This window comes from Etheostoma cragini, chromosome 10, assembly GCF_013103735.1.
Source record: "Etheostoma cragini isolate CJK2018 chromosome 10, CSU_Ecrag_1.0, whole genome shotgun sequence".
Classification (NCBI taxonomy): Eukaryota; Metazoa; Chordata; class Actinopteri; order Perciformes; family Percidae; genus Etheostoma; species Etheostoma cragini.
This window is the reverse complement of record NC_048416.1, coordinates 4403879-4416628: the sequence shown is the minus strand read 5'-3', so window position 1 is coordinate 4416628 and position 12750 is coordinate 4403879. Positions and strand designations below refer to the sequence as shown.

The following is a 12750-nucleotide window of genomic DNA, read 5'->3' as shown; positions in this document are numbered from 1 at the left end:
TTTTTTGTAATGGAAAACCAAAAAAAGCGAGTAGACCCGAGGCGAGTCGAGTAGATACCACGCAGTGGAAAACCGCCACAAACTCCCCCAACTCCTCTGGCTCTCCCTCTTCCTGCTTTTCAACCCCTTCAATTTGTTTATCTCACTGCAGTTTTTCTCACTTTTTGTTAACTGGGGCTAAAAAGACGCTATATCCCTTCCAAGTTTCATGATAACGAGAAAGAAAATGTAAGAGAATGCATTACATATTGTGCCTAATCATCCCTCCCTACTTAACACAGTTATAAAGCCTGGGGATTACTTTACACAAATGTATTTGTTATTGCAATGCACCAGCCAAGACGGATGACGCTACGTGATAGCATCAAAACATTGTGTAGATCTAGCAAGGATACTGACATTTGGATATCGGATATCTTCGATGAGTTTGCTTAGATTTGATTAAGTTGTAAACATATCGAGACCAGACATTCACTAACTTGATTTCATTCCCAGTGTGAGGAACAAAAGGAACACGGTTATGTGCAAGAGCAACAAGTCACTTACGAGATGAAATGGTTTTGCTTACCTTGGACTCTGTAGCAGACGTTTTTGTAAAAAAGAAATTGTTTCATAACCACGCAACTTACTGTCGCCCAGTAGAGGAATCACCGTATAGTACAGCGTAAGCTCACAGGCAGTTTGGACTTCCATTATCTGTTTAGGTTTAATTACTAATGAGTGGCATTGATTTGGTTATGTTGCCATTTAAAAACTAATGAATTGTGACAATGCCATTATTAAATCTGAAAAAAACTGGAGCAGTAAAGCTACAAAATGGAAAGGTAGAAGGAAAGCAGAGAGGATTTAATTAGGAGAAATATTCCAACCATCTCCACTTTTTTCAAAAGTCAGCTTAACGCTAACAAAGAGCATGATGGCACCTGGGATGATGCTAGCAAAGAGGAGTTCAGCATCCCAACATCCAGCCTCGCTATTTCAGATGAACAATTAGAACAACACCAGCACCCTGAGCATCAGCAGCACGACAAGACACAGAGCCGCAGCACGACAAGACACAGAGCCACAGCCCAGCCCAGCCCAGCGCTATCTATCACTTTTTCCCCTTAATTAAAATCCTGATTGTTATAGATTCCCAGATTGGCGCCAAAGCCTTCCGAACCTGAATCCACCGACCCACCTAAATAAATATGTTTTCTGATTTAGCTAGAGCCCAGAACCCGCATTTCACCACCCCTCTGTCCCTGTATGACATGCTGCTTTTTAAATAATTTAACATTGTTGTATTAAAGTTCATCTTTATTTCCATAAACACAGTATAGGCTTATCAATGCATATTATGTGGGAGTCATTCTCTAGTTGAGGTTACTTTGACGTCATATTTCACATTTTCCATTTCCATCAGTTCACTGCAAAGAGTCGGTCAAGTATCTCTTTGTGGTTTTTAATATTTTTAGAACCTTCCACTGATTAAATCACATAGGCCTATTCACAAGATGTTATTAAGTTTTGTTTATTGTAATGTTATTATTATTATTATTATTTTGTTAGCACCATATATAATAATTTTGTAAGATAATGTAATACAAAAATGATAAATAAAGATGGCTGTACCTCTTACTGGAAAATGTCAAGTGTGCAAATATACAAACATTTTAATCACAAAATAAAGTGATATTTAAGGTGGAAGAAAGCAGTTCTGGTGATTTGGATGACATGCCTTTCAAAGAAGTGGCTGCTGTCAAAAATAACTCCTGATGTGGTGCATGTGTGAAGTGGGAGACAGAGGGGAGTTATAGATGATGAAGCAAATGTTGTGAGTGGTTCTGAAGAGGAATTTGGGACAGATGATGATTATGTCTGATTTGTCACAGTTAAATATGAGAAAGTTGGTTTGCATCCATGATTTATTTTCACTAAGGCCAATGGTCAAAGTGGAGTGAGTTGCAGTGGTGATGGACTTGGTGGAGATGTAGAGCTGAACAACATCATTGTCAGGCGTCATTACATTTCAATGAATTATGAAATAGAATCAGCACAGATTCCCCTTTAAATCCTGACCATTCATTTTAAATATGCACCACTCAGCCTCCTTTTCTTACTGTCCTTGCCGTCTCTTAGTACCCAGCTGCTCCGATGAACCTCAGTGCTTAACTTTGCTCAAAATATGACTCCCCCCAATCTCAGACAACACAGATGGGATGAGTTATATTTTGAATGTGCACAACGTTTGGAACATGAGCAGGTAGCTTGCTCAAACACATTTGAAATATGACAGTCCAGGGGTTTATTATGTATCCCTAAGGTGATTGATTGTCAAATGCACATTTAAGGAGGTTTCTATCTATAACAAAAGACGTAGAAGAGGAGGGAAGCGTAAATGATGCCTATACGTGGGCTACGTGCGCTGACTAAGATATAATTAGAAAAGTCGATCTACAGGAGAATACATAGATAAAGCAATACAGAATGCCTGAAAGCCTTACAGAATTATATGCCATTATGTTCTTTTCCCTTTGCATTAATGAATGCAGAAAAAGGTAGAAATAGATGCATAAAGATTCACCATAACGCAGGAAATAAAGTGTTCAATGCTCAAAGTTTTCTGGGGGAGGACCGCCTGATCCCCCGCATCATAAGTCACCAAACAAATCTGGAAACAAAACCCAGTGGCCAACACTGGGTTACCAGGCCAGTCAGGGTTAGTACCCTCTAACTAACATCTACAAACTGGGCAGATTAAATGAACATACGCTGGCTATTGACAAGCTGGGAAAGCCAGTCCCCGTTTTGCATGCATTCGATTTGTTTGAATGGGTCCGGGCTAAGCCCTGAACCTCCTCAAGTCCTATACACGCCCCTGCTAGGACACTTATGGCGTTTTTCCACTGCTGGTAACAGCTTGCCTCGGCTTGCCTCGGCCCGCCTCGGCCCATTATGCTTCCGTTTTCCATTGCAGAGCGTCAGCTTGGCTGGTCACTATAGCAACGCGTGATGACGTAATTTTCAGCACGGCTCACAACAGCACGTCGGCTACCTGCCGCAGCCAGAAGAAATGTTTTGTTTCAAAAGAAGCTGAAGGAAGCAACGAAAATCACCGCTAAAAAAAACAGGAGTTTGGGAATTCTAACGGAGTTCAGACGTCGACATGACTGTTGTTCGCTGACACAAAAGGGTAAGTTAAGTTTCCTGGCAACGTTAGCTAACATTTGCATGTGTTCAGCGTCGCAGTCAGTATTTACTATACGCTATATAAAGTACATGAACTTTAGCAACCATGATTACACACCAACATGTTTGCTGTGTGCTGTGTGTGTTTCAGAGCATTCACGCTTTGCAAAACCGCCGCAGCAGACCGTCTGGTGGGTGACGTCCGACCGGTGAAATCTCCGGTTGTGACCTGCTGGGCTTCCTATAATCTTTATGAGAGTCACGGAGAGGCTTATGACAACGACTGGGATGCATCTGGGCCAGCAGAGCCGGGGGGACACTGTCACGGGGTGCAGAGGAAGAAGACCGGGACGTTTGGGAGGGTTTGATGCACTACTTGAAAATCTAAATAAAAACTTTTGTTATATATATATATATATATATATATATAAAAACAAGACAATATATATATATATATATTGTCTTGTTTTTTAAAGTAACAGTGTGCAATATTGGAAACGACATGAAGCCGCTAGTAGCCCGAACCGTTGAAAAGTGAGAATAGTGCAGAAAGTGGATAATCTGTCGGTGTCCGGCTTGATTTGTTTTAAATGTCCCGTTTGTTCTGGAAACACACTCCGCACTTTTGTTTGCTAAAAACGCAGTCATAAGTGACGACCAACCAGTAGTCTGCAGGTTTCCACGTCACCTTTTGGGCTCGCCTCGGCTCGCTTGGAACCTCGACTGAGGTAGTACTAAAAAAAGTACCTGGTAGCAGGTCCCAGGGACTTTTTTTTGTAATGGAAAACCAAAAAAAGCGAGTAGAGCCGAGGCGAGTCGAGTAGATACCACGCAGTGGAAAACCGCCAATAGTAAGTGCTGCATAATTATAAAGAACAAAATCATAATTGCAGTTATTTTGGTCAATATGGAAATCACGAGCAATCAATTATTCATTGGCTTTTGGAAAGATGTTGCATTTCTTTATTAAACTTTTAAAAAAAACATGTAAAATTTCCCTTAATACTTTTCTCGTTTTAACTTTTTTCGTTCAGAACACAAGACAAAATAAGAGTTTATGTATGCAAAAATGTATACAAAATGCGCAAAACAAATCTTTCTCTCGATTACTTTGTTTTAGTGATTGTAATCAAAATTCAGATGATTGCACAGACCCCGGTGGGTACTTTAATGAATGATAACCCATTATATTTTTATTGGGATATTTTGTGAGTGAAATCTGATCACTCTGCAACGAAACCAGTAACATTTCTCTGTAAACGTAGTAGTACAATGTTTTCCTCTGAAGTAGAAGTACACAGTAAGTCAGTGGTATAGAGTTGGGTTGCATATTAAGTGCTTTGGGAGCCTTCTGTGAATCATTTCTGGGTTTAACTCTGCAACTATTCATTCTTAAACTCAGGCTGAAGCTGCTGCCTTTCTTGCCGTTTTTATTGTGTAAACTGTTGTGTGGTTTGTGTAGTGCATTCTTATGTGATGTCTTTCTGCTGCATACACATTACCTTTCTGGGACAAAGAATAAACTGAACTGAACAATGGTTCTGGAAAAAAACTGGGAGCAATAAGGGAGGCCAAGCAATCAGCACGTTCCAAACAGGCATGTTTTGAACTGCCCTGTTTTGCTCACTATTGTTATTACAGAAAAAAAGCCCTTGATCTTAAAATAAGATGGGGATGTGGTGGCTAGACTTGAGGCTACACTCTGTATTAGTCACAGTGATATTTTAGAAAATGAATATGTATCAGACTACTCTAAGAGCAACTGTAGTTCTGTATTTATTGTTCATTAAGCGACATTTAAAAAGCCAGCCTTGACTTTAGCCAGGATTGTGTGACTGGTGTCTTTAACAATAAGATGACTGAGAGTAACCGTTAGTAACGCCAGAGCCTTTATCCCTGTGGTGAGTAAACATGGTCAGGAGAAGACGCTGGGGTTTGGATTTTTAAAGTGCCACAGAAACAATTACATATTCTTTCGCACAGCAACATGACAGGAAAGAAAGAACAAGGGGGTTGAGATTTGAATAGAGCACACAACGTCGTTCACTTTCACGGGAAGTGAAAGAGAAAAGCGTTGAGGTTTATTTTGATTATTTTTCACAAATAAACCCCAAAATAACGGTGATCTCTTTAGGGATTTTTTAGCAAGAAATGTTTAATATAATCTGATTGGATATTTGACCAAGGAATAAGCCTAAATTATCAGGGAGAAAACCGTTTTACGAAAAGTAATGACTGTGTCTCGGCAGTGGTAGAAGTAGTACTCCCAAGATTTTGTAAAACTATTGCTTATTAATAGGCTAAAACTATTAATACCGCACAGTACACAGTCCTGTATTTGAATGTTTACGTCAAGTGAAGACTTAACTGTTTGTTCAAGGTGGAGCTTTAAACTCTAATATCATGCTGGGTAATTTAATGAATGGTAATGTAATGGCGTATAATGGTTCTAGAGAGAGCTGCAGGCAGTAATACAGGAAGACTAGCACGTTCCAAACAGGCACATTTTAAACAGGCACTGCACTAGTTTTTTCACAGTGTAACAAACCCGATTCCACAGAGTGAGATAATTCACTCTTTTTTTCTTGCACTTTCAGAGTTGGGTTTTATCTTGTTGTTGCACACAGGGAGATATGCCAGCATTTGGGGTGAAACCAAACGGCCACATACTGTATTAGTTTATGCTGTGGATTTGTTTTTTAAATTCTTATTGCTTCTTAAATGTTAAAACTGCAGTTTAAATGCTATAACCACTTTTAAAAGTAATGGAAAGCTACCAGCACCCATAACAAAGTAGTCATAAACAAACTGGCTACGACTGTAAATGATCCCGGTCTTCTACTTTGTTACCTTAAGAACAGTGGAGAGCAAGCTGCCAGTGTCTATCTAATCAGAGCGGTTCAAAAAGAACAGTAGGAGTCTTTGTGCCGTGCCATGTGAATGTTACCTGTGTGCTGTCCAGCGTTTAGGAAACTTCATGTTGTTCTCCTTCCCCAGTGGAATCTGGGAACTCCTCTGGTTTCTGTGGTGAGGCCTGATCGCCCCTGGCTCTCATGGATCTTGTCCTGGCCACACGGGGAGAGTCACAAAACCTCTATTAGCCACATTACTGAACAACGTATTCATGGTATAGCCTACTTAAACAACAGCATTACCTTAATGGATAAGTTAATTAATAAAACTGAAAGGGAAAAAAAAGTAATTGTAACGGGAACAACTACAGTGATGACTCAGCGTCTAGGCTGCCTACCTGCCTATCTGTAAGAGATTGAGAACAAGATGGGGGGGGGGGGGGAAATCAGGCGAGCGACGACTGTCCAGATAATTGTTTCAGTAGAATTCCTAGCTGAAACATCAAATTCTGCGGCCCAAAAAACGACAAAAATCCCACATCACAACAACGTTTTTCATTTAAAATCAAGAGGGCCAATAGTGTCATCATGCAATGCCCTTGTCCTGTTTTCACTTCATGGGAGAGATATTATTATGGTCATTTATTGAGTGCAACCCTTGATTTGGCCTTGATGGTGCTTATTAACTGTTGTTTAAGTTTGTGGGGAAAAGCATGGCCCTCAGAACCAACAATGTACGGCACTTTCACTTTCACTTGATTATATGAAAATGTTTTATGGGATTATCTGAACTAAAATTTCACATTATACCTTTGTAGAGTCTTAAATGTCATGTATAACATGTGTTATGTTGTTATAACATGTACATTTAAATAATGTTAATACATATGTTAAAGATGTTTTTGATTGGCTGCAATTTAAGTTGCATGTTGGTCTCATTTGTTTTCGTAATACAGCAAATTACCCCGTCACAGGGTTTAGTTTTGTTAGAGCGTTCACAAACGCTAGCTGACGTTAGCTTATCTGTGCCGCCAGGTCTCGCAAGTTTTTTTGCATTAATGATATAAATAAATAAAGGAACCACAATAATAAAAATATAAAGCAGATTAGGCTATTTGGTTCTCTAACTTCCCCATTTTTTTATTTCCCTGTGCAATGTTTTACTTGAATATGTTGGAGGTTATTGCCCAATGAACTGATTGAGATCAGTGATAATGTTATGTCATTTGTTTCCATGTTACACAGTATAATACTAGCTCAACATCAATGTCAAATCAGGTTTGTTCATGAATAATTATCTGCAGAGTTAATAATTTTAAACATACTCCGAATGACTTTTTTGGTGACAAACTATTGGCAAAAGAAATGACAAAAGCAGTGTTCATCGATTACATAAACCACATAATGTCATTGTGAACACATCAAATACAATCAACAAACAAACACAAATTCTAAAAAATAAAATAAAATAAAAAATTCTAAATTAGTTAATAACTTTTGAGGTAATATTGTTTGTATATTCATTTTTTTTCCACTTTAAAAAAAACTTTCTTACAAATCTCTACATTCATTAATTTTGGGGTGTCTTATTCAATTTTATACCATTTGAAAGAAAACTGAAGGGGTTTTGAAATAGTATTGAGTAAAAGTTGACATATTCCTGTCTTATTACCAACAACATACAGAGACATAACATCTAAATAATTCCTAATTTCTGCTTTTCTAACTCAAACATAAGTTTCATTTCCTATAAATGAGGTTTATTGACCATAAATTCCAGAAAAAACATTGGAAAAAAAGCGTCAGAAATGTTGAAAAAGGGACAAAAACTTAAGAAAAACTTAAAAACGTCGATAGAAAGCGTCAACAAAAGTGTTCATTTTTAATGTTCACGGGAAGACAACACAAGGGTTAAGTGACTATTAGCTAGCTATAGAACTCAACAGTTTCTACTACGGAATGTGTAGATCACTGAAATGTAGCCCTAGACCCCTCGTGACAGTCCCACACAGCATTAACATGTAACGGACAGACAAAGCAAAAAACCTGCTTGGAACCACCGCAATTCTGCCATGTCTGTCTACTATATTCTTTTTTTTTTATATTGCCTATGGATATGAAAGAACATCACGCCTTGGGTCAAGGAGGAGTAACGTTAATGTACCCTTATGCTGTTTTTTTCTGCTTCCGCTGAAACACTTCAGATAACGTTACCCATAATGTGCATTTTGCTATACTGTTACGCGATTAACCTGCTGCTTGGCACCGCCGTAATAAAATACTGCACTTCTGTCACGCATCACGTTACGCGTCGGGACACGGCTGTTAACTCGAATAATCAAGCCATTCCGCCTCAAACCGGGACAAACGATAACGTTTTAGTAGCAACAACGACAATAAAGTTCAACAATGCAGCCTACGTAAAGTTAGCTAACCTTAAGTAAGATAATTGTTCCTTTGCTCGTGCCATACAGTGACAAGGAATGGTAAACCGTTACTCGTTCTGCTGTTTTAATTATTCCGCAGCTGACCAAACGGAACGTTAACCATGCACAACACACGCCGTTTTGCATTAAAGTATATACTTTAAACTACAATTTCTTCTATATCATGTGTTAACGTATTTACTTACCCTTTCATGGACGCCACTGTTTCGCCATGACGAATCCTTTTGGTAGAATAAATACATGCTCAGCTTATCCAGTTAGCTCTTCATCCTAGCGCCACTAGCCCATAGACAGTTAAAGAAAGCACTAGACCTCTTTCACCCAGCGAGCCAATCAGCGGTCAGGACACTTCCCATCATTTCCGTTTTTCCCATTTATTTATTTATTCGTAACAAGGGCCCTCCACCATGTTATTAGCCCCTAGTATAAATTGAATTCTACATAATAAAAAGAAAAAAATAGTTCCTAGTACAATACACGCATGTGTGAGGAAAAAAATAAATGAATTTTCCCAAAAATGGCAATGCTGATTTTATTGCTATGTGTAACCTGTATTGATGTTTTTTTGTTATTGCTTCTTCCTGCTTTGGTCTGGACTCATCTGGCCAAAGGACTACACTTGAAAATTGGCTGACTGGCTAACATTGGCACAGTTACAAAAATGTTGATTTATGTTGTCCTTTATAAATAAAAAATAAAAAATCCTACGAGATCCAAGTGGTGGAAAGTATTAAAATATTCTGAAATCGGTGATGCCACAATTTCCCATTGCTGCACAGTGTTAGAGGGAGATACTGCCGATGAATAGGGAAAATATGTTAACAAGTATCACAATGAAACTTTCCCAGTGATTATTTACATTAAGACAATCCTTTTTTTGCATCACGTAAGTTTTCAGAACGTTTGTTTATTATATTTTTGTGTAAATGCAGCATTATCTTAATATATATGTGCTAATTTACTCAGATAAAGGTGTTTTCAGTATTTTAAGGATCTGGGTGTCCTACCCCTAAAAAAATGACTTTCTGATAGTTCCTGCATTCTAGTGATTTTTAAAGAAGGAAAATAATAAAAAAATAAATACACTATGACATGTTAAATACTTTTAATATGGTCGAGTTTTTGGCTCATGTCCCTCCTCCAGCAGCAAATCTGGAGAAGGGAGGGAGGCCCGGCGTACAGCAGACAATGAACCTCTTTAATCGGGAGAATTGTCTGGCAGTATTCCGCTCGTGGTGACGTCAACGTGTATCGGCCACAATCTAGAGCCTACCCCCATCGTGGATGGCTTCTACCACATGATCCTACACAATACCACTGTGTGTTACCACTGAAAGTTTCAATAAAGGGAAAAAGAAGAAAAATGTTCACGGTTTTAGAAATAAAACCCCCAAAATGTCACACTGTAGACAAAAAGAATAAGACACACTGTTTTTATACACATTTTTGCATTTTATTATTTTAAATACAAAGAAAAAAAAAGGGTTGTCTACCAGATTTTATGCTTTGAGAAATGGAATCATGTGTGGATATATGCATGATACGGTGACTGCTCAGTGAGCTTTCATTCCCAATAGAGAGCTTTCGTTGTTTTTCACAATGGCTAGATTCCATTAATTTTCAAATGAATTAATTCAGGAAGAGTTTCATTCAAAACACAAATATTAAAGAACATTTGACACAAAAAGGCTGTCTCATTCACAACATTAAAAAAGAATCAAGATAAAAGTTGTCCTTCTTATTTATTTGTCAACTACAGTGTGTCTCAGCAGAAGTGAAGGGTAATCCTCTCCAGCTCTGATTATATGAGTCCACGTGACGAGTCCTTTATCGTTCACGTCAGAAGAATCTGCTCTGCTACTGCAGAGGTTGTTTCAGTTCAAACAGTCCTGTTCCACCTTTGACCACTTTTCCCACCACCAGGCAGGCTGAGGGTGACACCAGCTCATCATGTGACCCTGAGAATAGGACGAGAAAAACACATAAACAAAGGAGGAGACGAACAAAGGAGGAGACGAATTGTAACTGGAATCCAAAATGGCTTCAACTTCCCTGAGACACTGCCATTAACCTTCACTAAAAAACATACTGGTTGAAAGAAACTGTAGTATAAATAAATCCTTTTCAAATGGAATGTTTTTCACTTTTATTGTATTTTTAACTAGACTTTGGTCCACTGAAAAGCAAATAGAGCAGATCTCCATTTGCATTACTGGTCCCCTTTCCACTGCAGGAATTTAGGAACTAATTACAATCAAAATGGACATGGTTAACCACAGAAAGTATGTAAAACACGTCATCCTCTATTCAGAGGTTTTAACTGGAAGAATTCCCCGAAGCAGAACAGACTGCAATAAAAGCAGAACAGACTTCAATAAAAGCAGAACAGACTTCAATAAAAGCAGAACATGCAACGGCTAAAAACTGCTACTCAAAACAGGTAAGTGCCCCACATATACCCAGACAGTTTTTTGTACATACCCCACTAGTATCCTAACCCACCAAACTCACAGGGTATGTTCAGATGAATGCCCCAGAAACACCCAGACCGTTTTAAATACCTCCGCCACTAGGGGACGCTACAAGCGCAAGATCGGTAAGTGACATTACACACATTTTACTATAAATCACATATACATTGTCCAATTATCACAAATCTCTCAGCAAATGTCCTCATGAGTACCTGAACCAAGCCCCTGAAAGTTTCTTTCAAATTGAACACCATGGGGCGCTATGAATGCAAACAATCGGCAGGTGATTTGGCACAAATCAGGCTATAAATGACTAAATGTTTGTCCAATCAACACAAAACGTCCAGGAAATGTCTACATAATGACCTCACACATATACTTCAAGTCTCATTTAAGTCAACCACTAGGGGGCGCATTAAATGCACAATAACTGGACGTGGAATGGCGCAAATTAAGGTTTGAGCTTGGGCTCGCAGCTTGCGGCTTTATTAGCAACTGGTGTTGTCATCTGCTTTTTCTCAAATTGCCGTTGAGCTGGACTGAGCTACATATCACACTGAGTTGAAAATAAATGTTTTTGACAAATCCGTTGTAGGCATTTTTAACAAAGTGCACTTTTTGTCCAATCGTTAGAAAGCTTGCAGGATATGTTTTATAACTACGTTGGACCACGTGTGAAATTACTTTGAAGTGGCTGTTGAGAAAAAAGGTTTGAACCTGCGAATTGCCAATTAAACACACAAAATACATTAAATAATCTTATGTAGAAATGGCTTTTTCCCCTCTCAGCATTATTAGTGTCATCATCCACTCCTCACCCAGCATGGTGGCCTGTTTGAGGAATTTGTAGCTGGTCTCGAAGGTCATCTGCTGTAGAGGGGAGGAGTTGGAGCGGATGGCGTGCCGGTTCAACGGCTTATAGACACCTTCAAAACACATGTAATCTGCTACCAGGGACAGATGTCTGGGGTCCACCTCGATGCCTAGACACGGACAGAGAAATACAAACACACGAAAAGCATGAGCGGTTCCGACCGCCATATGGTGGTCTGAGATCGGGGGCTTTACTGTGGAAGTGTGTGTGTGTGTGTGTGAGTGTGTACCATAGACAGCAAAGACATCTTTGATCTCCTTCTCGATCACCTTCAGAGCCACTTCGATCCCATAGGTGTTAGCCATGGCGTGGACCTCATTGGAGTACAGTCTGTTGACGTCCAAGATCTGGAGGAAAAAGTATAGACTCAATGTTGGGATTATCACCAAACAATGGTACAATAACACTTCTTGAGCAATTAAGCCTAATAAAAAACTATTTTATTATTAAGTCATGCTGTTGCAGTCAAAATTAAATATAATACCTATTTCGCAAGACTCAAATCCACTACAAAGAGTTTGTCACATTATGACCAACCGATCTGAAAAGTCACACGTCTGAGTAAAATATCTGAAATTATTAGTCCATAAAAGGGCACAATGGAATTAAATTAGACTATGTTGATCAGATTATATGACACATTGATCAGACATTTCTGTACAACAGACAAAAAAGGACATGCTACACTACTAAGTCAAACCCACATCCCATCAAAACTCAAAACTCTTAGTTGTGCTTGGTTTCGTTTTGTTGCACAACTTAGAAAAAACATGGCAGACTTTATATCTTATTTCTAGTATATTTCTCGTATTTTCTGTATCTCTCTCACGTCGATAACTGATTTAATGAGCCATTCGCAGTTTACAGTGGGTACGGAAAGTATTCAGACCCCTTTAAATTTTTCACTCTTTGTTTCATTGCAGCCATTTTCCAAA

At 38.8% G+C, this 12750-nt stretch overlaps 2 protein-coding genes across 4 annotated transcripts in view; both read right to left on the bottom strand.

Moving 5' to 3' along the window:
- st3gal5 (ST3 beta-galactoside alpha-2,3-sialyltransferase 5) overlaps positions 1–8774 on the bottom strand; it is a 27197-nt gene extending 18423 nt beyond the window's left edge. For both annotated transcript variants that reach the window (XM_034883072.1, XM_034883073.1), the window contains exons 1-2: positions 8656–8774; positions 6119–6236 (exon numbers count right to left, since the gene is read on the bottom strand). In XM_034883072.1, the coding sequence (XP_034738963.1) occupies positions 6119–6150 (32 nt within the window). In that variant the 5' untranslated portion in view covers positions 6151–6236; positions 8656–8774. The remainder of the gene's footprint in view (positions 1–6118; positions 6237–8655) is intronic.
- A 1125-nt stretch (positions 8775–9899) lies between these two features.
- Positions 9900–12750, bottom strand: part of polr1a (RNA polymerase I subunit A) — a 35157-nt gene continuing 32306 nt past the window's right edge. For both annotated transcript variants that reach the window (XM_034883045.1, XM_034883046.1), the window contains 3 exons: positions 12045–12162; positions 11760–11924; positions 9900–10428 (listed from right to left, as the gene is read on the bottom strand). In XM_034883045.1, coding sequence (XP_034738936.1) covers positions 10328–10428; positions 11760–11924; positions 12045–12162 — 384 coding nt within the window. In that variant the 3' untranslated portion in view covers positions 9900–10327. The remainder of the gene's footprint in view (positions 10429–11759; positions 11925–12044; positions 12163–12750) is intronic.